The sequence below is a fragment of the Lissotriton vulgaris genome, unplaced genomic scaffold (genome assembly GCF_964263255.1).
Source record: "Lissotriton vulgaris unplaced genomic scaffold, aLisVul1.2 SCAFFOLD_386, whole genome shotgun sequence".
NCBI classification, from domain to species: Eukaryota; Metazoa; Chordata; class Amphibia; order Caudata; family Salamandridae; genus Lissotriton; species Lissotriton vulgaris.
In genome coordinates, this window is record NW_028243044.1 from 1038441 (window position 1) to 1063887 (window position 25447).

General features: G+C 45.4%; 1 protein-coding gene across 1 annotated transcript in view; it reads right to left on the reverse strand.

Moving 5' to 3' along the window:
- The window catches only part of LOC147668727 (MFS-type transporter SLC18B1-like), a 1155733-nt gene that overhangs the window by 834879 nt on the left and 295407 nt on the right, over positions 1-25447 (reverse strand). The window contains exon 6 of the mRNA XM_086948472.1: positions 8996-9152. Coding sequence (XP_086804598.1) covers positions 8996-9152 — 157 coding nt within the window. The remainder of the gene's footprint in view (positions 1-8995; positions 9153-25447) is intronic.

The following is a 25447-nucleotide window of genomic DNA, read 5'->3' on the forward strand; positions in this document are numbered from 1 at the left end:
TCCTTTTCATCAAATTGCGATCGCAATTGCTTTTTCGCAGCTATTGCGATCGCAATTTGGCTTCATGACTTTAGCTGATAGTGCTTACAGACAAAATAAGTCATACCATGTAACAACAGAAGTAAAAGAGCCAGTCCTAATAGGAGGTTACAAATGAAGACAAGGCGGTACTAAGGAGGGACTAACAAGCCTATTAACGAATCAGAAGTCAGCATTTACGAAGGACAATGTCACACGCCTATGACAAATAAGGGTGGAGAATGGGCGGATCTTCAAGTCCATAATCAAATACAGCATGCGTCAGAGAGCAGCACATACGCTTCCCAGGCTCGACCTAAAAACAAACTTACAATAAACAGATACAGATACTGTTTCGTTAAGAACCAGTCACCCAAGGGCTGCATATGGTCTACGGTGCTGACCTAGTTAACATTTTTATTTTCTCTCCTTTTCCTTACTTTAAAACACAGTTATATCTTTGCTGGCATCAGCTGTTATCTCCTGCTAACTGTACAGCTCATACTTAAAACAACTTTTTCACAATTGACAAGGTTACAGCTGGGATATTTCAAAGGAAAAAATCACATTACAGTCCTAGCGTAACCCTAACCTGGGCAATTTACACTGATTAAGGCCCATGCACTGTCCAGGCTTCAGGGGACTGTTTTAAGATAAGATCTCTTCCCAGGGAAAAAGGCAGCCAGCACGTCACATTATTTTGGTATACTTCCATTTAATTACTTTGTATTGTAAAGCAGATGCTTTAGCCTCCCTCCAAAGACCCACCCGCACCTTGCATTGACTCTCGATTGACTAGTGAACCACCTTCCTCTAGGCATGCCCTGAGTCAGTGTACCACCCCTCCTTTCCCTCATGGCTATGGATACACCCCTCATCACCAGTAACTCTCTGTTGCATGAGCCATTGGATATTCAAAGATCGCACAGGAAAAGAAATATGCATGTTGTATAGACTGGCTTCTGGTGCCCATTGCATCTGACCTCACACAAGCCTTCCTAGAGTTGGTTATCATAATGCTTCCCAGAAAGAAGGAGCCTGCGCCAGAGGATAGCATATATTCCTGAATCAGACAGCATATTTATTTGTGTCATTTATATAGCGCGCAGCTACCCCAACGGGGTGTCCCGGCGCTTCTGAGTGAAAGCAGAGTGATAGTCCTGGGGGAATTAACAAAAGAGAAAAGTTTTTAGTGCCTTAAGAAAGGGTAATTCTTCCTGGATCATCCTAATTGCGATCGGGAGTTTGTTCCAGAGAGTTGTGGCACAGACCTGGAAGGTTTTACCTCCAGAACGTGCTTTCCTGAATCTTGGTATGGAAAGCAGATGTTGGGAGTTGGAACGGAGGTTCCGAGAGTTACAATAAGGACGGACCCAATGTGTAGTAATTGTATAGCTATGCAATACCTGGAGGCAAACCATCCAGGATATTTGTGCTGCATGGTTAAACACTTATAAGGTCTCAAAGGCAAGACCTATTGGCTATGCCAATGCAATGCTTCTTTAATTTCAGTCACAGAGGAATTTTAGGGACTGACTTGGATTCTTTTAATAGATCCTGTTCTGTTATTTTCTCGATTACGAGTTTCATGCCCTACTCTGCTTCCCGTACAAGCTTGTTTGAGTGCAAACTACATTAGGTTTTATTGTAATTTTCACTGGCTCTGCACTTTGCTTTTAATCAACCCTGTTGCTTTATTTGTACAATCTCATATCTCCTCCTTCACTGTGTTGCCTAAATTAGGAGGTAAATCATCTTTTTGGGTGTACTGTAAAGAAATCAAATATTGTGATTTTTAAAACTCAGCCTTTGACCCATGTTTGAATTGCTGCACCATCCGCAGCGGCTGCTCCTCTGCTAAGGCAGAGGAGCATCACCCCACTGACCACAAAGCAGTGTAAACACAAAATGAAATCATAATAACTGAAGTTATTATCATTTTACTTTTTGTATAGTGAGGCTAGGGACGAGGTGTGGATTGGCCTGCCTGATGTCAGGGAAGAGGAGTGGTTGTGCACTCTGTAAAGTGTGCTTGAATGTTTGACCGGATCTCACGGACCAGCCAAACATAACTGCACACTTTGCATGTTCTCCATGCCGGTTGCATTACAGCCTGCATAGAGAACATGCCCAGGCCCCCATTCCCTGTTTGAGCACTGAACCACGCCGCTCAGACCAATAACAACGCTGCATTGCAGAGTTGTGATTGGCTCAGGGTAGCCTGGGTGCTTACCAATCACAAGTAGGGATTACACTAGAGAGGTGGACCCACAACCAAAGGGAACAGGGCACTACTAAACAGTAGAGGTAGAAAGTTTCCCCTTGGAAACACAATTTATAATGCACACGTTCACAAATTCACTCAGAATTGCAATCTACCATACATAGAGTATACATGTGGAATGAGACCCCCACCACAAACGAATGTGCCACCAAATTGGAAATATAACATCGGAAGCTTTAATTTAAAAAATCACATCATAAAAACACAATTGTTTATATCCTTAAAAAAAATTCAATAATATAAAATTCATATACAATATACAATATAAAAATCAATGTGTACAATGTTAAAAAACCTCATGCCAGAATATAAGAAAAGGGGACCACAAGTCCTAACGGGAAGACCATATTGCACAGTTCAAAAAGTGCTGTTGCATAAACGGCTCCGACTGTTTACATCAAGGTCATATCCTGGTGAATGCGAGACTTTATTCATTCCAGTGATTCCTGGTTATCGGATTCAGAAACATGTAGCATCAACGCGTTTCGGTGGATGTGAATAAATGAATCCCACCTTCCTCGGGTCAAAGAGATAATGGATTATTTCCTCCCTCCTTGGAGAACTAACAGTGTATTCATTAGCTGTGTGGGTCCTGGGTGCTTCCCGGACCCTGGAAGAGACTCAATAGATGTGGGAGAGAAGCGGAGATGAAGAGACGCGGCGAGATCAGATAGGTGTTATTTTCTTTTTTGCTATTCAAACCCCCCTCCCTGTCACGCCATCCCGATACCTTACCAGCCGCCACTGACCATCCGTTGTACAATAAATAATGCAATTCATTTTGCAACAATGATTTCTACCTAAAAGGTTTACATGGCTCATATCACAAATTATACATTTGAGATTGCCCTCCAGTGGTCAATGTTTAGGGGAACATTTGCTGAGATCTGATCTGTAACTTGACTGTTATTAATTCCAACTTGGGACTTTTTCATTTGAGAGGGGTAGTTTTGGAGCCTCCATGAGCTGAACCGTGGAGTCGGTAGCACCAGTATAGATCCGAAATGTTACAGAAGGCCATTCACTTCACCATCCATATATGATCCACCCTGATCTACCATCAGGTAGGACTACAACAAGCATGCAATCCTTCTCACCCTAGTAACCGTAATTGTGACTTAATTGTAGATCCTGAAAACTGTAGACAATTATTATTAGACATTAAAAGACTCTGTTGATAGACTGGCATTCTATTTTGCATGTTGTGCTGCATTACTGGAGCTACTGGCATATTCCTATTGAATTGCCTTTTATTTAGCGAATTCGGCTCAGAAGCCAGTTGGGATGGGTCAACTACCTCAGTTGGTTGCATTTCCATCTGGTTTGGCTTCTGTTGCATTTGAGGGAACAAATTATTTTCCATTCAAAGTGGCTTCTGTCTACTTACTCGCTTTCAGTGTACAAGAAGTCTGCAGAATTAGCAAGGGGCATTCTTTTTCAACATGTTGATGTTCACATTTGTTCCATTCAAGTTATTCAAAACCCTTATCTCTGCCTTGGGGATTATCATTAGACCTATCATATCCTTGCAAAATGACTCCCTGCATGTTGAAATTCCCACTATCAACTAAACCAGACTCAAAATGTGCATCAGTTACCTGACTCTTCCACCTGTTTGAAAAAGCTTAGGGCCTGATTAGAAGGACCACCAAACTCGTGGTGGAGGTGTGGTGACAGTCTGGGACCACTGCACCAGTGGTCCGATCACCGTATTACAGATACAGCAGTCGGACCTCTATTGTATCACCGCAACCGACAGGAACCGCATTCCCTGGCAGTGGTGATGGAGCAAGGTTTCGCACGTAAAATGACTTGCTTGGACTCAACCCACTCAAAATAATAAGTAATGTATTAACAATGCAAAACACAACATTCCAGTAAGCTGGGGAAGCTTGCATATGTGCTTTTACCAGGGGCGGCTCTAGGTTCATGGTGGCCCTGGGCAGGGAGCGTAGGTAGGGGGCCCAGGAAGAGGGGGTCTGGGTGGGGCGGAGCGCGGAGGTCAGTGAAGAGGGAGGATCAGGGTGTTTGGAAGTGGAATAGAGCCAGAGGCCACCAAATCCCTGCCAGGGGCCGCCACACAAATATGTATCCATCCTCAGAGGATTATTAAATTAAGGAGATATATTTATGTGGTGGCCCCTGGGGTTTGGTGGCCCTGTGCAGGTGCACAGCTTGCACATGCCTAAGGCCGGCCCTGCTTTTACTAACTGTAACTCGATTAACCCGAAATGGCCGCCGCAACGCGGGAACTTTTCTGCGCATGCATCTGTCACACTCATGTGACATGATGAACTTTCTGCTTTGGTGGGAAAACTTTGCTTCTGCGCACTAGAACTAAAGATGGCTGCTCTATGTTCTCATGCGCTAAATGCTTGCATTGCTGCTTTTACTAAGTTGTTTGTTCTGCATAATCTCTAATGCTGTAGTTAAAATAAAGTAATGGGAATAGAGTAGAGATAAGTGGTATACAGTGCATTCATTCATTCTTTTTTCTAAAACTGTTTTACTTTGACTTTGCTATTAGCTCGTGTTCAGCCCAATCAAGAACAATGTTGCTCCATCTTGGGTCCTGAAACTGAGCATGGGCCGAATTCACCCGAGTCTACAAGCCATGGCATTGAATTCCTGCCAACTCCTGGCTTCCTAGAAGATGCTCATGGGAACCTTACCTTCTAACCCTTTGGAAGGAAGCTGAAAATTGTTATATTACATTGTAATTCTTATTGATAAATTCACTGCGGGGTGGAATAAAAGTGCATGGGAAAATAAAATATTGGGCGGGAACATTGATCTGAATATTGAAGAGCATGACCTCATAACTGGTATGGTGTGATGACCTCTCCTCGTCTTTTGACCAATCAAATTGCGGGAAAACACATATTTGCAACATTGGGGGTTGGTACACTGCCCTGGAAAATGGTATAACTAAGGTAGGCTTAGCTAGTTAGATTGTCCGACTTGTCCGAATAGCTGACCTGTCACTGACCCAACGCACTCAATAGGCGATCAAGAGCAGAGGTGCTGGCGAAGCACTCTGTCAGAAGATTCGGGAGCAGAGGTGCTGGCGGAGCACTCTGTCAGAAGATTCGATACCCCAATCGGGGTTCTGGGAAGGATATCGATGACCCAATCGGGGATCCTGAGGGAGAAGATTTGCTAACCCAAACGGGGTCTGACTGTTAGCTCCAGAGAGGGGTGTGACGCTGGCGTTGCACTTTAGCTGTGGGTGCCGGTCCTGACCTGCGGTGGTCTTGTCCTGATCCAAATTGGTCCGTTTTTATCCTGATTCTGGTGTGCACCTGTACTACTCTGTTGGCACCTGCACTATTGGGGGTCCTGTCCTTTATCCCAGCCCGTTGCCAGGGATGGTCTTCACAACATTCTAGGTAAATCTAAATGTTGCTTGGGTATGTAATTGTGCTATTTCCCTTTTCTTACCCTTCCTATAATTCAATGCTTAAAGAACGTTTCATGATACTCTCACATTATCTTGCTTGGATTTTATTCTTATTTGATCAAGCTCAGATTAATTTAGTATGGACACTAAAATGTAAAGAAATTATTTAGATAAAGCATTTAAATATTTCCTGAGTCTGTGGTTATTTTATGAGTGCAAATGTTTATTTACTACCTATTTTCTTGCTAACTCCCTTGATCCCTTAGGACTCTAGGTATCGGTGTCTAGGATTAGTAAGTCAAGGTAGAGGTCCTAAAAGGTTAAATTAAATCACTAGTATAGCATAGGATTACCTGTTTAAAGTGTGTATGTGTTTATTGGCCCAGGTGAGTATGGTAAAATTCTGGGCAGGTGAACCCGCGGCGTGGTGGTGTGAGGTGTCGATATGCTTGGCAGGGCCGTTGCGGCCCCAGCAAGCTTATTACGAGTTTCCTCACTGCCAGTGGTCTCACAGTGGTGTTCACCTCATGAAACTGCTAGCAGTAAGGAAACTAAGGGGGCCTGCAGGGCCGCCCTGTCTGCATGGATACTCAGTTCTGCACGGCATGGACTTAACAGTCCATGTCGTTCAGAAACTTGCTACGATGTTTCCATTGCAGTGCCTTTCTAATCTGGTGGGCTGACAGCAGTCGACTTTTGCGGTGTGGGGCAGTGAAGTGCGAATCCGCTCCTGCACCGCCAAAGTAGTAATCAGACCCTTAGTCTATACCATCATGAGTTTCTCCTTCAACATCCTGTGCTTTGCATTAAAGCAATCACTGCAGTACTTTGCACTTAAGTATTTCATTTACACTCTATGGGCCAGATGTAGGAGCCCTAATACCGGTCGGTAACAGCCGAATTCGGCCGTTACCGACCGGTATTAGGGGTTTCTGATGTAGGGGGCCTATATTTTACCGATTCTGTAAATTTACCGAATCGGTAAATTTACTGAATCAGTAAAATACCGAATCGGTATATTTACCGATTCGGTAAATCCATATGTAGGTGACACTCCTAAGAGTGCCACAGGCCCTTAAGAGTTGGTATTTTACCACCCAATCCTATTGGGTGGTAAAATACCAAATTCAGGTGTGCATGCACATCTGTGCATGCACACCTGTGCAATGTGACACACAGACATGCCCTTAGGGCATGTATGTGTGCCACATTGCACACACGCCTGTACTTGGGGTGCTAGAGGGTGTCAAAGTGACACCCCATGCACCCTTGCAGGATTCGGTATTTACTGATTCTGTAAATACAGAATCAGTATTTCCCATTGATTCCTATGGGCTTCAAAGCCCATAGGAATCAATGGGCAATACCGATTCAGTATTTACCGAATCGGTAAGTACCGAATGTTAACGATTCGGTAATTCAAAATTACAAATCAGCTACTTCTCCCTCCTTCTAATTTACCGATTGATAAATACCGAATCGGTAAAATTCGGTATTTATGAGTCGGTAAATTAGAGTTATCTAGCCCTATGTCTGCCAATACATCACACTCGGCTGGATATGAGAACTAAGCTTTGTAAGGAAACAGATCACTAACACCGATGCAAATACTCTAATACCTTCTTTTGTCAGATATTTGACTTCACTATACTCTATATACATCAGCATTAGCCTCTTGAAATAGGCAAGAGATGTTTTTTTAGGCTCCAGAGTAGCCTTCATGATTTTGGTCAAATGTATCTCTTTTACAGGAACCTTTTATAGCAAATGTGAAATCACTGTGTAACCAGAGCGGAACCACTATGGGAAATCACTCTTGGAGGCTTTTCTGATGACCATGTTACAGCCACTGTATACTTTACTAACAGAGAAAACATAAGATGATACCATATCAGCATAACTCATAATGGAGATCTCAATCAGAACTCAAAACATTGCACAATGCGATAGAGGCATTCACAGAATACAGAAAGAAGTGCCAATATTGTATCTTTCAAGAGATTGTCAAGCTCTAGGTCTTTTGATTTTTCTGCTATGCGAAAAGACCTTACATTTCCTGCCATCTTCAGACTGTCAAGGCACACCATGTTACTCTATAACCATAGAATGGAAGAGATGCCACCATTTGAAATCACCAATATCAGTTTGCTTGTTGTCAACTCTGCCCTTTTCAACTTATAAAATATTTGATTCACTGCCCTCTGATTCACACTTATATCACTGCTGTCTAACTTATCAAAGAAGCCTTGGATGCCACCATTGTACATCATTCTTGTCCCTCTTTTCATGAAGTACTTTATGAGAACCCATTAGTCCTTCCACGGTTGGATCTGTTCAACCATTATGTTCTCTATGCCTACCACTCGTTATTAAAAATGGGTTGTGTAGTGGTCTGAGCATAAAAAACTCTTGGGGACGTTTTAATCTTGTTGGCTTTTTCTTTCTCTAAAAATATGTGTCTTTCCATGCTTAATTGTGCACCTAAAGAGGACTTTGCTTCCTATCTTCACGGTAGGAAAAATGCCAACAATTACCTACGTTTAATCCTATTGCCTTTCTTGTGTTTGCTTTGTTATGTACCCACCTTTCTACATGTCTTGGTTGCTCCATACAGTCTATGTGTGGCTATTATGGCCACACACAGCACCACAACTGTGCCTTTCTGCTCTGCTGCTGCTACTCCTCCCTTTGAGAATTTGCCCACAAAAGGCTTGCACACGTGACATGGGACTGTGTGAACGAGGCTAATGGAAAATGATGCCCATCCTTTGATACAGACAGCACCTTTTAGTGGGAAGAGTCAGAGTCTTTATCATTCATTCACTAATTCCCTCTTAGTTCTCCCACCAGATCAACTTCAGCTAAACTAAACACAAGACAAATGTTAGGTATATGATAAATAAGAGGATGGTCAGTAATGTAGGCACACATTGAAACTCGCTAGAATCCTTATGTAACTGGTAGTTAGAAAAGGAAAAAACTGGGTGAACCATAACATACTTTTAGTTCTGTCAGAACTTTTGCAAGGTGAATGAGCCCACACATATAGGATAGGAACAACTTTTGCATCTAAAACCAGCTTTTCTAAGACACCTTAAATATTTAGAACCACGTTGGCATCTAAACAAATTAGAAGTTAGAAAAACATCAATGCATAGAAATCACAAACCTTTTGTCATGGGTTTCTTTCACTTATGTTTGAGTGATAAAGTATAGCTGGGTAAAAGTTAATTATGTGGAGTCCACCGACACCTTCCACTTTCAAACAGAAACAACGAAATATGGTTTCTTACCATATCTGGGTAAGATGTACATGTTCAGTGGCAACATGAGAAGCAGAACAGATCCTAAAGCAATGAAGGGAACCTCATATCCAAAAGTCTGGTACAAAAATCCGCCGATGGGAGGGCCCAAAACAAGTCCCAGTCCAGTAAAAATTTCCAGTATGCTCTGAACGGTGAAACAAATACAGTTTCTTCTTTGTTAAAACACTTAAATTAACTGTGTAAATCATTGAAGGTAGATATTGATCAGCACAGAACTCAAAAGGTTCTAATATATGTTGAGCACAATAAATAATTTCATTTATTTAGCATTTATTTATTTATTTATTTCGTTCAAATACTCTGTCAACAAGTATAACAGTCATAAAATATGTACAATACTTGGCCTGCTACTGATTTAAAATTCATACAATGAAAAGAATAAAATCATGTCAATATAATAATTTTATTAAAAATGTGCCACTAATAGGCCATCCCCACGCTTGGAATATATGGCCAGATTTACAAAGAACAGAGCCAGTAAATGTTGTCAAAATTGTGAACCGCCTTTTATTGAATCTATTCTGTTTTTGCAAACCAACCTATGTTCTAATAGGTTGGTTCACAAACACCTGATTCATAGTGGGTCACAAATCGACCTTAGTCATAAATATTAATGCCGTAGGTTGCAAATTGCGGGTTAGGCCATCATGTTTTTGACCGCTTTTAAATAAAGCAAGCATTTGTGTTTTTCCTTAAAGAAAAATGAGATGCATAAAAAACATGCAATGTTTAACATGTTTTAACGCTAGGCAGTGGTCACCACCGCCTACTTTAATAAATGTTTTTCTTAACATTCACAAAAGGGAAGAAGTACCTTGGGGACCCCTTCTCGTTTATGAATGTCTCACCACTACATTTCACTACATTTCTGTAAAATATTAAAGTTTTGCGACCAGAATTTGGTCGCAAAACATGAATACATACAACTCCAAATACCACTTGAGATGTGGAAGGACACCCCACACACCTTCACAATACTGATTCGGACTTTGGTTGCATATTTAAATTGCAGTTTGTGGTCTGTACATCAAAAAGTCATTTTTTGGGTTGCAAACGGAAGACTGAAAAAAGTATTGGTACATTTGGACGCTAAAAACAGAAGAAAAAAAAAACACTGGACCTAATATCTGTTTTACATGTTTTCTTGTTTATTCTGCAATGTCTATTTAACAGACCCCTGAATACTGTCTGACAAATCTTTAGAAGACACTGTCATTGGAAGAATGGCCAATCAAAATTAAAAATAAAGTGCTCTTGTGCTAAATGATTTAATATAGTCAAAAAAATCCTAGAACTCAGGATCACATTTAAATACTAAAAAACTATTAGTTAGGCTCCCACCATTCTCTAATCAAATATATACAACAAAGTACGTGCCAATACCTAGCCTTTACAATTTTCAAGCCATTTGTGGGAGTCTTCGTTTCAAAAACGTTATTCGGTGTGTGTAAGACAACCATAAAAGAATACCTAGATAAAATGCTGATTACATTACACATGAATGGCATAAAGATTGTAAAAGATAATACAAGACAATACCTAGTATACAGCCTAATATCAAAATCAATCATATCTAAAAACACTTAAAATGTTTAAAAGAGGTACAATCTCCATTTAAATGCCTGTAGGGTCATCACTATGTCGCTACAGCAATACTTGTGCATATATTAATTGCATTTATAATAAAAAGTGCTACATTAGGACAGACCTTACCGTCGTTTAATTCAGACATGTATTTTAAGGCAGAAATATGCGATCCATTACCTTGTGCAAGCAAGAGTGGTCTTAAGTTGGGGAGAGGAGTTGGCCTAACGGCTAGGGCGGTCGACCTCGAATCTGGGGAACTGGGTTCGAGTCTTGGAAATGACGCTGAACATTCTGGGCAAAACACTTAAGCTCCCCGTGCCTAACTAAACAAGCATTTGCAATGCAATAGGTCTCGCATTACTTAAAGTTTGAGCTGATTACGTTGCAATAATTAGAACGCCACTTGCTCAAACATTTATTAATGCTACACTTATTGCATGTTAAATACTTGTTCATCTCTGCTGACCTGCAGAGGGTTGTTCCCTTATTTCCAAATGTCACGGTCTGGTTAATGTATTTCCAATAAGGGCTGTGGCACACATTCAGGATATCAATTATGCATGAATTTATGTCCTTCAGTTGTGTGCTGCTTGTCAATGTAACACGAAAATCAGACAAAAAATATAATTAACAGCCAAGGAATCCAGCGTTAATCTTGTTTTTAAGCCGGCCACTTGTACCTTCCCGGCAAATTCAAAGTAAAGCTCCTGATTTGAAATGTACTTACTTATTAATGTAAGTCTATGGTGCTAACATGTACCACTTTACAATTGATTTAGAGCACTTCCGAGGCACTAAGCACATAAAGTTGTTAAAAAAATATCACCAGCATTAAAAAAACAGCCAGTTACAAAAACAGACACCGATCATCGAGTTAATGCTAGCAATTGTAAACAAGACAGTTTTCTGCTGATTCTGTTCCAGCCAGTTGTACATTGAGGTGCTGCTGCTTCCTGGCAGGATGTTTGCTGTGCTCATCTGAGCACCTGTTTCCTGCGCCCAGCCCCTGTTTACAAGGATGCGGAAGTCACTCGGCAGGGCTGCAGGATGGGGCCCTAGTGCTGGACACAGACACACACAGTTGCGACGCAAACATACTCTCTCTCTCTACATGCACATATGACACAAACATACTCTCCCTCTATAAAAACACGCAAGCGACACAAACATGCTCTCTCTATACACACACGGGTGCAGACGACACAAACACACACACATGCACACACAGGCATGTGACACAAACACACTCTCGCTCATAGGAAAATCATGCTGCAGTGGACCCTCAATGAAGCACTGAGTGAGGATAGGGGTCAAACAAGGAGATGACCTCAAAGAATGCCTCCATCAATTTCTGAGAGCCTACTGGCAAACAATGTGCAGCACCCATGGCCACCTTCGGCAGATAGCATCCCCACCAGTCTTCGATAGCAGCCGCTCCCAATGGCCCCCAAAGCGGTACAAAGGAAGTGGAAGGCCACCAATGATCAGGCCAACAGGGCATGTGGAACCTCTGTCACAAACCTCAAGTTGGAGATCTGGTTTTCATCAATGGGACCCAGGGGGACCTCGGGGCGAGCCGGTGTCCCCCAGGGAGGGTTCGCGTGGTGGAACAATCCACTTAGCGCTATTGGTGGTAGGATAAGAAGGGGCGGGATCAGAAGTAGGGTTGGTGTAGCTCTGGGGGCGGGAGTGACGCCATTGGGAGGCCGTCAGGAGAGCTTGCTGCGTCGTTTTTGGTGTCGACTGACTTTCTGTCAGGAGAGGCGTTTCCTTTGGTCTCTATGGAGGGTGACCGTGTTGTTAGGGATGCTGTGCGAGCACTGTTGGAGGCAGGCGAGCCGACCTCCTCCGTCCTGGTGCTCCGGTGGAATTCGAGACAGGTGTCTCCAAGCGCCGAGGCGGTCTGCAGCGCTGGGGGTGAGTCAGGCGGTGGCGGCATGTCTGCCTTCTTCGAGCCGCGCACCACCGACGTTGCTCAATGTTTATAATGCCCCAGCGATAACACGTAGAGCACTCCCCTCAGCGCGGAGCTCTTGCGTGAAAAAACAAAGCCTCGCTCATCCTCTTTACCAGCCCGACACAGAGGTGGCTTGGGGCCTTGGTGTCTCAGCGTGTGGGGCGGTCCGGTAAGCGAGGCAGCAGGAGAGGCAGCGGGGGTTTTAATAGTGTACCGCTCACCTCACACGTATTAGTGGTGTGGTTGGGGGGAGTTTAGAGAGTGACATGCAGCCTGTTGTGGACACAGAGGGTGTTTTTCTTCAGGAAGCTGCGCATTTGACAGGAGATTTACCTCAGAGCTGTTTTACTTTTACAAGAGATTCACCTGTGATCAATATAGCCCCTCCTGTCCCGGATGTTGGACGCTGTGCTGCTCTGGTGGATTACCCTACAGATAGCGACGGGGAGGAAGAGGGTCCATTTGAGGTGGCACGGGGTTTGTCTTCGCACTATGCTGAGTCTGATTTTCATGTGGGTGGGGGGGCCACAAAGGGTGCGGCAAGGTTTGAGGCTGCACTGAATCCCAGGCCTCGGGGTCCCCCCAGGGCTAAAGCTACTTTAGAGCATACTCAAGTGACTTTTACTGCGCAGATGGTTTTTCCAGACACTGTTGAGGGGGTAATGTCATTTTGGATCAGGAGGTGGAGGTTTGGCCTTTAAGGGAACATGTGCAGGGGCATGTCTTAGATCGTAGTCCTTGTGCAGACATTGTTTCTATTTTCCCAGAATCTCGCCCCCACCCTGTCACCCTCAGGTCGATTTTGATCCTTCGTTTGGGCCTCAACGTGGACAATGGGTATGGGTGGAGCATTCGGATATTTCGGCGACAGAGGCTGTAAGTTCCATCCGGGATCCTGGTCGGGGTAAGTGGACAGCGACTTCTGGCAGGAGCGGTAAGAAGTTTGTAGCGGACCCAGCTCATAGGTCAGAGTCTAGTGACTTATGCGAAGCTTATGCGAAGCAAAGTGCGGCTTTTGGTAGGTCTTCTTCGTATCAAGGCGGATCCAGTGTGGATTTGGAGTCATCGGCCGGGCTCTCTCAGCGGAGACCTGTGACCTCTTGGACAGATTATGATGGTGGTGTTGGGGATGGTGAAGTGCTGAGCACGAGTGCTAATGATTGGAATTTACCCATGGTTCAAAGTGAAACAGTTTATGGGGATGATGATACATACGAGGGGGTTTTTGTGGAATGTTCAGAGAATAATGCGGCTCCTGCAGTTTCTAATCAGGAGTTAGAGGGTGGGGGTCGGGGTACAATCACTAGTTTTTTACAGAGATCAAGAGCGGATTTCTCGGCGGATCAAGATCAGCGCGGCGGACATCGTGGTCCCGATGATCCTCAGGAATTTCAGAAGCGTGCTGCCCAGCTCCCGTCAGGTAGGCCTAATTGGTGGGCAGCTTGGTCATGACCTTTGGCGAGTGGCAATATTGTCGTCTCGGGGGGAGATGATGTTGGGATCTCAAATCAACCTTCAGGCGGGGTAAAACCAACGGGTGTAGATTTTGTTCCCAATATGTCCCCTGTGTTGGGTAATGTTATGAGGGCAAATACTTTGTGTGAAGCCAGTCAAACGCCTTCTAAGAGCGCCCATAATACTAGCCAGGTTTTGGGTAATAGCAATGTTCAGACAAAACTTCCTTATATGGGTCTAGCTATGCCTCTGGGTATGCATCTTTCTGAGAAAACTAAACAAAAAATTTGGAAACATGAATTTGTGGATGTATTTAAATTGCTGCATAGAGATATTCAAGCTAGAGAGGGTTCCAAGGAGGAAGAATGGGAATTATCTGGACGCCCCAGTGTGCTCAAGAATATTGAAAATTGGACTGCTGCCTTTTTAATTTATGCCAGCGTGTATTGTGAGCGGCATCCGGAAAGGGCGGTAGCCATGTATAAATATATAGATATTATTCGTAGAGCACATTTGCAGGTTGGTAGTTATGCTTGGTTCAATTATGATGAAGAATTTAGGGCCAGAGTCAGCATTTTCAATGACAAACCCTGGGGGGAGGTGGACCAGGAACTTTGGTTACAGTGGATGTCCTCTAATCAGACGCCCGCAACGATACATACTGCTAGCAGTTTGCTTTTAACTTATCGGCCCTTTCTGCAGCGTCCCGCCCAATTGGGGGCAGGGGTACTGGGTAGGGCACAATTGCTTGCAGCAGGTGCATGTTGGAATTTCAACCGGGGAGTCTGCACCAGACAGTTTTGCAGATTTAAACATGAATGCTCGCAATGTGGAGGTAGGCATGCCATTGCCCATTGTTTTCCGAACAACAACTTTCGGGATCAAGGGAGGGCCCAGAGAGGCAGAGCAAACATTCAACAAGCTGTTCCAAAAGGCTCCTACCCCGGTTAATTTGCAGTCTATGTTGGTATGGTTGGAGAAGTATCCTGATGCGGAGGCTGCCTCTAAACTATTTTGGGGTTTTACGGTGGGATTTAGAATAGGTTATCAAGGGCCACGCTGTCATTGTTAGGCCGATAACTTAAAGTCTGCCAAAGAGTTGCCTCATGTTGTGCGAATGAAACTGGACAAGGAATTACAAACTGGAAGTATTGTGGGCCCATTTAGTCAGTGTCCTTTACCAAACTTGACTGTGTCTCCTCAGGGGGTAGTTCCCAAGAAGGAGGCAGGTGAGTTCAGGCTCATACATCATTTGTCATGGCCGGAGGGTCAATCAGTCAATGAATTTATTTCACCTACTGACGCCAATGTTTCTTATACTTCTGTGGATGACGCTTTACGATTGGTATGTTTGGCTGGGACTGGTGTGGAGTTGGCTAAATGTGATGTGCAGTCTGCCTTTCGTTTGTTACCTATTCACCCATCGGACTTTGAGATTTTAGGCATGTTCTTTGATGGTGCATTTTATGTTGATAGAGTGATTCCTATGAGATGTTCGATTTCTTGTGCACTGTTTGAAACCTTTAGTACTTTTCTACAGTGGTGTTTGGTGCAAAAAAGTGGGCATACTTCTATTTGTCATTATCTGGACGATTTCATGTTCATCGGACAGGCAAAATCGAATCAATGTCTCAGAGTTTTAGACTGTTACCAGGATATGGCAAAAGATTTTGTTGTGCCATTGGCTCCTGAAAGACAGAGGGGCCATCTACCACGCTTACTTTTTTGGGCATTGAGATTAACACCGAAGCGATGATGGCTCGTTTACCAGCTGCTAAGGCGGAGGAAATTAAGTCTTTTTTACTGGAGGTTCTGGGCAGACAAAAAATTGAACTCAGACAGGTGCAACGTTTGCTGGGTTATTTGAACTTCGCTTGTAGGGTAGTTAGGGCTGGCAGAACGTTTTGCAGGAGACTAAGCATGGCAATGTCAGGAGCTTCTCTTCCTCACCATAGGATACGACTTACTAAAGCCATCAAGGTTGATCTGTTGATTTGGCCACAGTTTCTGGAAGGATTTAATGGTGTTTCATATTTTTTGTCGAAGATAATACGATATGGCAGATTCAAATATTTTCAGACGCGTCTGGGGCTCATGGTTTTGGCCTTTTTTGGGAAGGACGTTGGTGTGCAGAGAGATGGCCTCAACTGTGGGTTCAGCAAGGACGCAGTATTGCTTTCCTTGAGTTCCTTCCTCTCCTGGTAGCCTTACGGGTTTGGGGTGAGGATTTCAGGGATCGGTGTGTTTTGTTTCACATTGATAATATGTTAGTGGTGGATCTGGTCAATAAACAAAGAGCGAGAGATGTCCGTGTTTTGCTTCTGTTAAGATCTTTCGTGTTGCAGAGTCTCAGATTAAATATTGTCTTTAAAGCGCGTCACATTCCTGGTGTTAATAATACAATCGCAGATGCTTTATCTCGCTTTAATTGGCAGAAATTTCGCTCTTTGGCGCCAGGGGCGGACAGCTGCAAAACTGCGATTCCTCAAGACATCTGGGTACTGGGGGACTGAGGATCATCGAGCTGGTTGAACAATCTATTGCTCCTTCCACCAGACGCAGTTATCTCCAGGCTTGGTCTGAGTTTTTAAGTTATGCTACATCCCGAAATCTGTCCGGTTTGTCTGTATGTAACGAAGAGTTCATATTACAGTTTGTTTTGTCATTGATAGACAGGGAATTATCACATACTACCATTGCGGAAAAAATTTCTGGGATTTCTTTTTATGGTCAATTGTTTTTTGGGTTAGACTTAGGAGGTGGGGTTTTGTTACGACGTATGTTAAAAGGTTTCAGTAGAGGGAGGGCACATTCCTTACCTTTGCGTGAGCCAATTACTTTTATACTTTTGCAGAAGTTGCTGGTACATTTGCACGTTGTTGTTATAACGGGTGGGAGGTTTCTCGTTTCCGGCTTTGTATGATATGGCTGTTTTTTGGGGCACTTAGAGTGTCCGAATTACTGGGTCTGCGGGGGCAATTGGGCATACAGACTAGTGAAATTTATTTTCAACAGGGGTCTTTGAGGATTTGGTTGTGTAAGTCGAAAACTGATCAATTGGGTAAGGGGGCATGGATTCATTTGAAGGGGAGTGGTGTTCTGGGTTGTTGTCCTCTGGGCGAATGGGAGTCTTTCTTGAATTCTACTAATTTCCGTCATGTGATGATATTCTGTCATAACAATGGGTATAGGATTACCTGTTTCAGTTGTTAGCTGTGTTAAGGAAGGCTTTGTCTTTGGTGGGAGAAAACCCTTTGTTGTTTGGGACACACTCTTTCAAAATTGGAGCTGCTACTGAGGCGTCCAGGTTGGGTTGGGGGTGGGAGGATACAAAAGAATCGGTAGATGGAAATCAGATTGTTGCTCTTGTTATGTCCGAAAATTACTGCATATGTTATTCTGGTAAGGATGCATGCCTAATTTTGTTTTTCTCGCCTTAGGTCGAGTTAATTCTCTGCCACGAAAAATGCGGACCTGGATTATAGGACACTCATTTGTCAAATGGTCAGCTACATTTGCAGAGCAGCAGATTTGTGGCTGCGCACTAGGCCTTCACAGCGAGGGTCATGAAGTATTTTGGAAGGGAGTTGGTGGAATGAAATGGGGGGATTTATTTCCTATGCTTTCAAAATATTCACGGGAGAGGGGTTTTCCAGATTTATTGATTATTCATTTAGGTGAAAACGATCTTGTTCAGTTATCTGGTTTAACGCTTATCAAACGGATGAAATTGGATCTAGCAGTCATAAAGGACAACTGGGCGAATACATCGGTGGTTTGGATAGAATTCATTTATCATTATCACTGGAGGGGCGCTCGCAGCCATACGGCTCTGGAGAAAGCTTGCAGAAAACTCAATAGAGCGATGAAAATTTTCTGTCCTGCTATGGGTATCAAAGTATTGTCTCACGAGCACATTACTGGTATTGAACAACATCTCTTTCGAGAAGATGGGGTGCATCTTTCTCAGATGGGTCAAGCTTACTATTTGATGGAATTAAGAGATTTGCTGGCGGGTTTTTGGGGCGAAAACTTATGGTGCGATAGCAATATTAAATAGCTTTTACACATTTTCACATTTGGGATGAGGCCAGTGTGAGAAGTTGGCCTGGTATATAATGCTCACTAATTCTTAGTGATCACTTTGTACCATGCCAAGCAACCCTTATGATGATGGTTGTAATTCAACCTTGTAGACCAGTTATCCTAGTGGTAACGTGGACATAGCAGTCTTAGGCTAAACTCTGAAAGGCATGTGAAGCCAGCTGTTATACCATACACAACCCCCTTGAATACCAAATGAAAGGGACACCACACAGATATATATTGAAAATATATATTGATTTATTAACTATAAAATCCCCTGGACTCTTTATGAGCACAGAAGCACAAGCGTTAAATCACAAGACAGTTTAAAATACACAAAAGTTGCACAATATGGATGAGCCCTAGGGGCCACCTAAACCATATACTAAGAAAGTGGTATAATAGATACCAATAGGAAAGTGAAGAGGCCTAGGGCCTTGGGAATCGCTGGAGCTATTCGAGACTGGAAACAACTAAGTCGGGAAAGGCCCATGGGACTCGGGTGCAGTGTTCAAAGTGCACGCACTTTTCAATACAAAGTCTATGGTGCGTAAAAAGCACAAAGTTAGAAAGTTAGGAACCTTCCGAGTGACCTACGGAGCTGAAACTTAAAACACAGGCCCTTGGGATGTGTACCAGTGCAGGAGCACCGGCGGAGCTGAGTTACCTCACCCACAGGAAGCGGGTGCACAGGGTCGAAGTAGTGTCGGGTTTCGTCACGCTGGTCGATGGTGCTTGGAGCTGAAGATGCTGCAGGCGGCTCGATGAGAAGAGTTCCGGTGGATCCAAGGGTGGATCTGAAGATGTGAAGACCTGAAAGCAGAGGGGACAATGTTCAAAGTCACTAGCCAGTGACTACCGTGGAACCAGATTGGAACCAGGCGATGTCGGGTGCAAACAGGCGTTGTTGGGTAGCTTCTTTCTGCAGCCACGTGGATACCCGGGGTCGAGGACGTCCAGGAGTCGGTCACTAGCTGTCCCACGCAGGCTTCTCGCTGTTGGCGGTGTCGGCACCTCGATCGGAGCAAACAGGCCTTGGCAAAGGCAAGCCAGGCAGAAGTTGAAAGATGCTTAACACTCGGACCAGCAAGGTCAGAGCGAGTGCTCCTTTTCACAGGAGCTTGGGTAGGTCTGGAGCAACCAGACCTGCTGTGTAAATCTTCGGGTTCGTCGCCAAGATGGCCGCTGACCACGTGGCTAGTGGCCGGGATGGCGCATTGAGTGGCACAATGCAAAAGGGCCCCATGCAGATCGTGGAGATGCTGGAGGGCTGATCTTCGGTGCAAGGGCTGCTCGGTGGTGGGGGTTCTCAGTCCCCAAAGCACAACGTCGAGGATGCCTCAGAAGCTGCGCAGTCAGCTTTTCGAGTGTCTTCCAAGAGGTCCGGTCCCACGTCACTCGGTGCCTCCACGGGTCCCTTCTTTGCAGGGACTGTGGATCGGGCTCTGAGAGGTCTGGGAGTCTGGTTCTTGTCGGGCTCTGGGCTCGGGCTCCGGCGGGAGGCGGCGGCAAAGCAGACGTCGAGTTGCTGGTTGGTACCTGTGTTCACAGGGTGGTCACTCCTAGGCCACAAGGGAGATTCTCTTCAGTCTTCTGTGCAGCAGAATGTCGAAGTCCAGTCTTCTTCTTTGTTTAAAGTTGATTTCAGGATGATCTGCTGTGCAATGGCACTGCTCCCCCTCTTATTCCCAATCTAGGGGGTGGATCACCTACTAGGTCCCTCCTCTGGGAGGAACCAGGAAGGGGGGCGGTTACACCCCCTTTCCTTTGTCCAGCTCCGCGCCAGGACTGGGGCTGGAAGGCCCCAGAACCGGTTTGGGCTGGCCTATGCACGGGGACACCTTGTGTGCCCCGGGCATGTCTGATTCTATTCAGCCCTGTCCTACCCAATACACAAAATCCTGTCTGGGGTGGTGCTCGCACCTCCCAAGGCAGGAAACCCTTTGTCCAGGCCACCATCTGCCGAGTTTCGGTCAGCAGCAGGAGGCCAGACTTGTGTCTGTGGTGGCAGCGTCCATTTTGTGAAGCTGAGGCTCTGTTTAACTTTAACCGGGGTTAAGGCTACACACATGTCGTGTCCCTCTAGAAGGGTGGAATGCTATCCCCGTCGCCAGAATTGGCGAGGGGATAGTATTCCAATTCGTATGACACCTTACTCGACATGTTTTGATAAAGCCAAACCAAAGATAGCATTTAACCGCGAGGATTATAATGCACTTAAGAGTATATGGTATGGCAATATCCCGGAACAGCTTAGGGAGTTGTTCCCGACAGCTGCAGACAGGCTCAGCTCATGCTAGAGCACCATCTCACATATTTCCAAGCACTCTGCCTCCAGGATTGATGAGGCCTTCCATAGGAGTGGCTGATAGGAACATATGTGTCCAGTTTAGGGTTAGGCACAGACATACTGTACCTAAGTAAGCGGTGGTTACACCGACTTACCCCAGCTGAGTGATCAGCCAGTTGTGTCAAATATGGAGGCCAGGCCAGGGGTGGCATAATACATGCTGCAGCCCCTGGTAGGCCTTGGATACACCTATGCCCTGGGCACCTAGGGTGCACTAATACAGGGGCTCATAAGGTGAACCAGTTCCAATTCGTAATGCACCTAAAGTGCATTGGCATCAATTTAGAGAGAGAACAGCAGGCTGTGGGTCTGATTAGCAGGCCCACAGCCACATTAAGTCAGAAACCAGTGAAGCAAAAAGCAAAAATTTGGGGTGACCATAGGATAGCAGACCCTACTCTCCTACATAACCCCCCCCCCCAAACGCAGGGACATTAGACTAACCTTGACCAGTTGTGTCTTCATGTTCTAAGTGGAAGTACCTGGAGAGACCATCTGCGTTGCCATGGTCAGTCCCTGGGCGGTGCTCCACTGTAAAGTCCATCCCCTGTAGGGAAATGGACCACCTGAGTAGTTTGGGGTTTTCACCCTTCATCTGATTAAGCCATAAGAGGGGCTTATGGTCGGTCTGAATCTTGAAGTGAGTGCCAAATAAGTATGGTCTCAACTTCTTCAGGGCCCACACCACAGCAAAGGCCTCCCTCTCTATAGCTGACCAACGTTTCTCTCTGGGGGTCAGCCTTCTGCTAATGAAAGCAATGGGCTGGTCCTGGCCATCTACATTAAGCTGTGAAAGCACTGCTCCCACTCCCAACTCAGAAGCATCTGTTTGGACAATGAACTCTCTTGAGTAGTCAGGACTCTTCAGGATAGGTGCAGAGCACATGGCCTTCTTCAGGTCATCAAATGCCTTTTGACAGATTTCTGTCCACTGAACCTTTTTGGGCATCTTCTTGGATGTCAGATCATTAAGAGGAGTCACAATGGACCCATAGTTCTTAACAAACTTCCTGTAGTACCCAGTCAGGCCCAAGAAAGCTCTGACCTGAGTCTGGGTGGTTGGAGGGGACCAGTCCTTGATGGTCTGGATCTTACTCTCCAGTGGTTGAACTTGGCCTCCACCTACAAGGTGGCCCAGGTATACAACCTTGCTCTGCCCTATCTGGCACTTTGTTGCCTTGATAGTGAGTCCTGCCTTCTGCAGAGCCTCAAGCACTTCCTTCAGGTGGACCAGGTGATCCTCCCAGGTGGAGCTAAAGACAGCAATATCGTCCAGATAAGCTGCACAAAAGTCATCCAACCCAGTGAGGACTTGATTCACCAACCTTTGGAAGGTGGCAGGTGCATTTTTCAAACCAAAGGGCATCACCACAAACTGATAATGCCCACTAGGGGTAGAAAATGCTGTCTTGGCTTTAGACTCCTCAGCTAACCTGATTTGCCAGTAGCGAGCTGTCAAGTCAAATGTGCTCAAATATTTGGCAGAAGCCAACTTGTCAATGAGCTCATCTGCCCTTGGAATAGGGTGTGCATCTGTCCTGGTGACAGCATTGAGTCCTCTGTAATCCACACAGAACCTCATCTCTCTCTTGCCATCTTTGGTGTGAGGTTTGGGGACCAGAACCACTGGGCTAGCCCAGGGGCACTCTGAAGGCTCAATGACACCTAATTCCAGCATCTTTTGCACCTCAGTCTTTATACAGTCCCTGACGTGGTCAGGTTGCCTGTAAATCTTGCTCTTTACAGGAAAACTGTCACCAGTGTCCACCACATGTGTACACCAGTTAGTCTGACTGGGTGTCAATGAGAACATATGCCTGTATGCCTGTAGAACTTGTCTGCAGTCATGTTGCTGATGTTCAGTGAGGCTGCCACCTAAGGCCACACCATCAACTGAGCCATCCTCAGGGTTCTGAGTGAGCAGGTCTGGGAGAGGGTCACTCTCTTCCTCCTGTCCCTCATCTGTAGCCATGAGCAAGCCCATGTCTGCCCTGCTGACATATGCCTTCAATCTGTTCACATGGAGCACCCTGTGGGGGCTCCTGGGAGTTCCTAGGTCCACCAAGTAGGTAACCTCTCCCTTCTTTTCCAGAATTGTATGGGGTCCAGACCATTTGTCTTGGAGTGCTGCTGGGGCCACTGGCTCCAACACCCATACCTTCTGTCCAGGCTGAAATTCAACAAGGACAGCCTTTTGGTCATGCCAAGCTTTTTGTAATTCTTGGCTAGCCTCAAGGTTTTTAGATGCCTTTTCCATGTACTCTGCCATCCTGGAGCGGAGACCAAGTACATAGTCCACTATGTCCTGTTTAGGCTTTTTGAGAGGTAACTCCCATCCTTCCTTCACTAGACACAGGGGTCCTCTTACAGGGTGCCCAAACAACAATTCAAAGGGGCTGAAACCAACCCCCTTTTGAGGGACCTCTCTGTAAGCGAACAAAAGGCAGGGCAGAAGGATGTCCCATCTTCGCCTGAGCTTTTCAGGTAATCCTTTAATCATGCCCTTTAGGGCCTTGTTAAATCTCTCAACAAGCCCATTGCATTGTGGGTGATAAGGAGTGGTGAACTTGTAGTTGACACCACATTCCTTCCACATAGCTGTCAAATATCCAGACATGAAGTTGGTACCTCTATCTGATATTACCTCCTTAGGAAACCCCACTCTGGAGAAAACTCCAAGTAAGGCCCTGGCCACAACAGGAGCTGTTGTGGTCCTAAGTGGAATTGCCTCTGGGTACCTGGTGGCATGATCCACTACCACCAGTATGAATCTGTGCCCAGATGCTGTAGGGGGATCCATTGGACCAACAATATCAATCCCCACTCTTTCAAAGGGAACCCCCACCACAGGTAGTGGTATCAGGGGGGCCTTTGTCGTTCCACCTGCTTTACCACTGGCTTGGCAGGTTTCACAGGAGCGACAAAACTCCTTGGTGTCTTCAGACATGTGAGGCCAGTGAAAGTGAGGGACAAGCCTGTCCCAAGTCTTGTTCTGGCCTAGGTGTCCTGCTAAAGGAATATCATGGGCCAAGGTGAGTAGGAAGCCCCTAAATTGCAGAGGTATAACCAACCTCCTGGTAGCACCAGGCTTGGGGTCTCTAGCCTCTGAATAAAGGAGTCCATCGTCCCAATATACTTTATGGGCACCTTGAGCATTCCCAGCAGCCTCAGCAGCAGCCTGCTGTCTGAGGGGTTCAAGAGAAGGACAGGTTAACTGAGCCTGCCCCAAGTCTGCCCTAGAAGGTCCCCCTGTCCCCAGAAACTCAACCTGATCAGGTTCAAGTTCTTCAGAGACAGTTCCTTCAGGGGTCTCAAGATCAGTTTCCTGTGAAGCCTGATCCTCACTTGTAGGCAGTTGGGAAGGCGCAGCCTTAACCCTCCTGTTCTTCTTCTTGGAAGGTGCTTGGTCCATTGTTCCAGGATCCAAGACCTGAGGTTCAGAGAGGCACTTTTTGGCCTGTGACCTGGTCACAGCAAGGACATGTGATGATATCCCTAACATCCCTGCATGAGTCCTGTACTCAACTTCTGACCATAGAGAGTTCTCCAGGTCATTGCCCAACAAACATTCTACTGGGAGATCAGCACTAACCACAACTTTCTTCAGGCCAGTTACCCCTCCCCAGGAAAAGTTAACAAGTGCCACACTATGTGTAGTAGTGACATTGCTGGCATTGGTCACCAGGTAATCATCGCCTGGCATGTATTGTCCAGGGTCCACAAAGTTAGGTGTCACCATAGTGACACTGGCACATGTGTCCCTGTAAGCTTGAGCCACTTTGTTGTTGATCAAAGGTGTCTGTCTGTATTTGCCCAGGTTACTGGGACTTATGTCAGGGGTCAAATCTATGTCCCCTTCACAAACCAGAACAGCCTGTGTAAGGGTTCTGACTAGGTCAGAATCTCCTTCAGTTCCCAAAGTGATACCCACTAAACCCTTGGCTTGAGGACCAGCACTGCTAACTGTACTAGTGGGTGCAGGTGCCTTAGGGGCTGCAGTGCTGGGGGCTCCACCCTTTTTACACTCACTTGTCCAGTGAGAGGTGTTCTTACAAGTTTTACACCAGGGTTTCTTCTGACCTTCTTTCTTCTTCTTCTTGGAAGTTTGGGACCCACCCTCTGTCTCAGTTTGGGGCCCTGTTGAAGACTTCTGGTCTTTAGCTTTCTGCTCCCCACCCTTCTGGTCTGTTTTCTTCTGGTCACCACCCTGGTTCTGGTTCTGGTTCTTTTGCTTAACTCTGGTTCTTACCCATTTATCTGCCCTCTTTCCCAATTCTTGGGGAGAGGTCAAATCTGAGTCAACCAAATGTTGATGCAACTGCTGGTTCTGACAATTATTTAAAATTTGTTCTCTCATCAGCAAATTATACAATCCTTCATAGTCTGTAACCTTGCTTCCCAGCAACCATCCCTCCAGAGCCTTAGTGGCACACTCAACAAATTCAGACCAGTCCTGAGTCTGTGTCTTCTGGGTATCTCTGAACATTAACCTGTACTGTTCAGTGGTTAAGCCTAACCCATCAATCAGAGCACTCTTCAGGACCAGGTAGTTTCTAGAATCCCCATCACTAACTGTGAGGAGTCTGTCTCGGCCTCTACCTTCAAAGGAGAGCCACAAGATTGCTGCCCACTGCTCCTGAGGGATCTGCTGTACTCTGCAGGCTCTCTCCATTGCAGTAATCCATTTATGGATGTCATCCCCAGCTTTGTAGGGGGGCACAATCTTACTCAGGTTTCTATTATCAAAAGACCTGTCTTTATCCTTGTGGATATTGCTGCCACCAGTGGGTTCTATTACCCTACTCTCTCTAGGCTGTCTTGCTCTAGCAAGTTTCTCCTTGGCCAGGGCAACCTCTAACTCTTGCCTCTGGATCCTAAGCTCAGCCTCTCTCATCTTGGCCTCATGTTCCCTTCTCTGAGGGCTAGTCATCTCCTTCCTGGAGTGACCATGAGAGCCTCTAGAGACATGGGAGGTATTGGATTC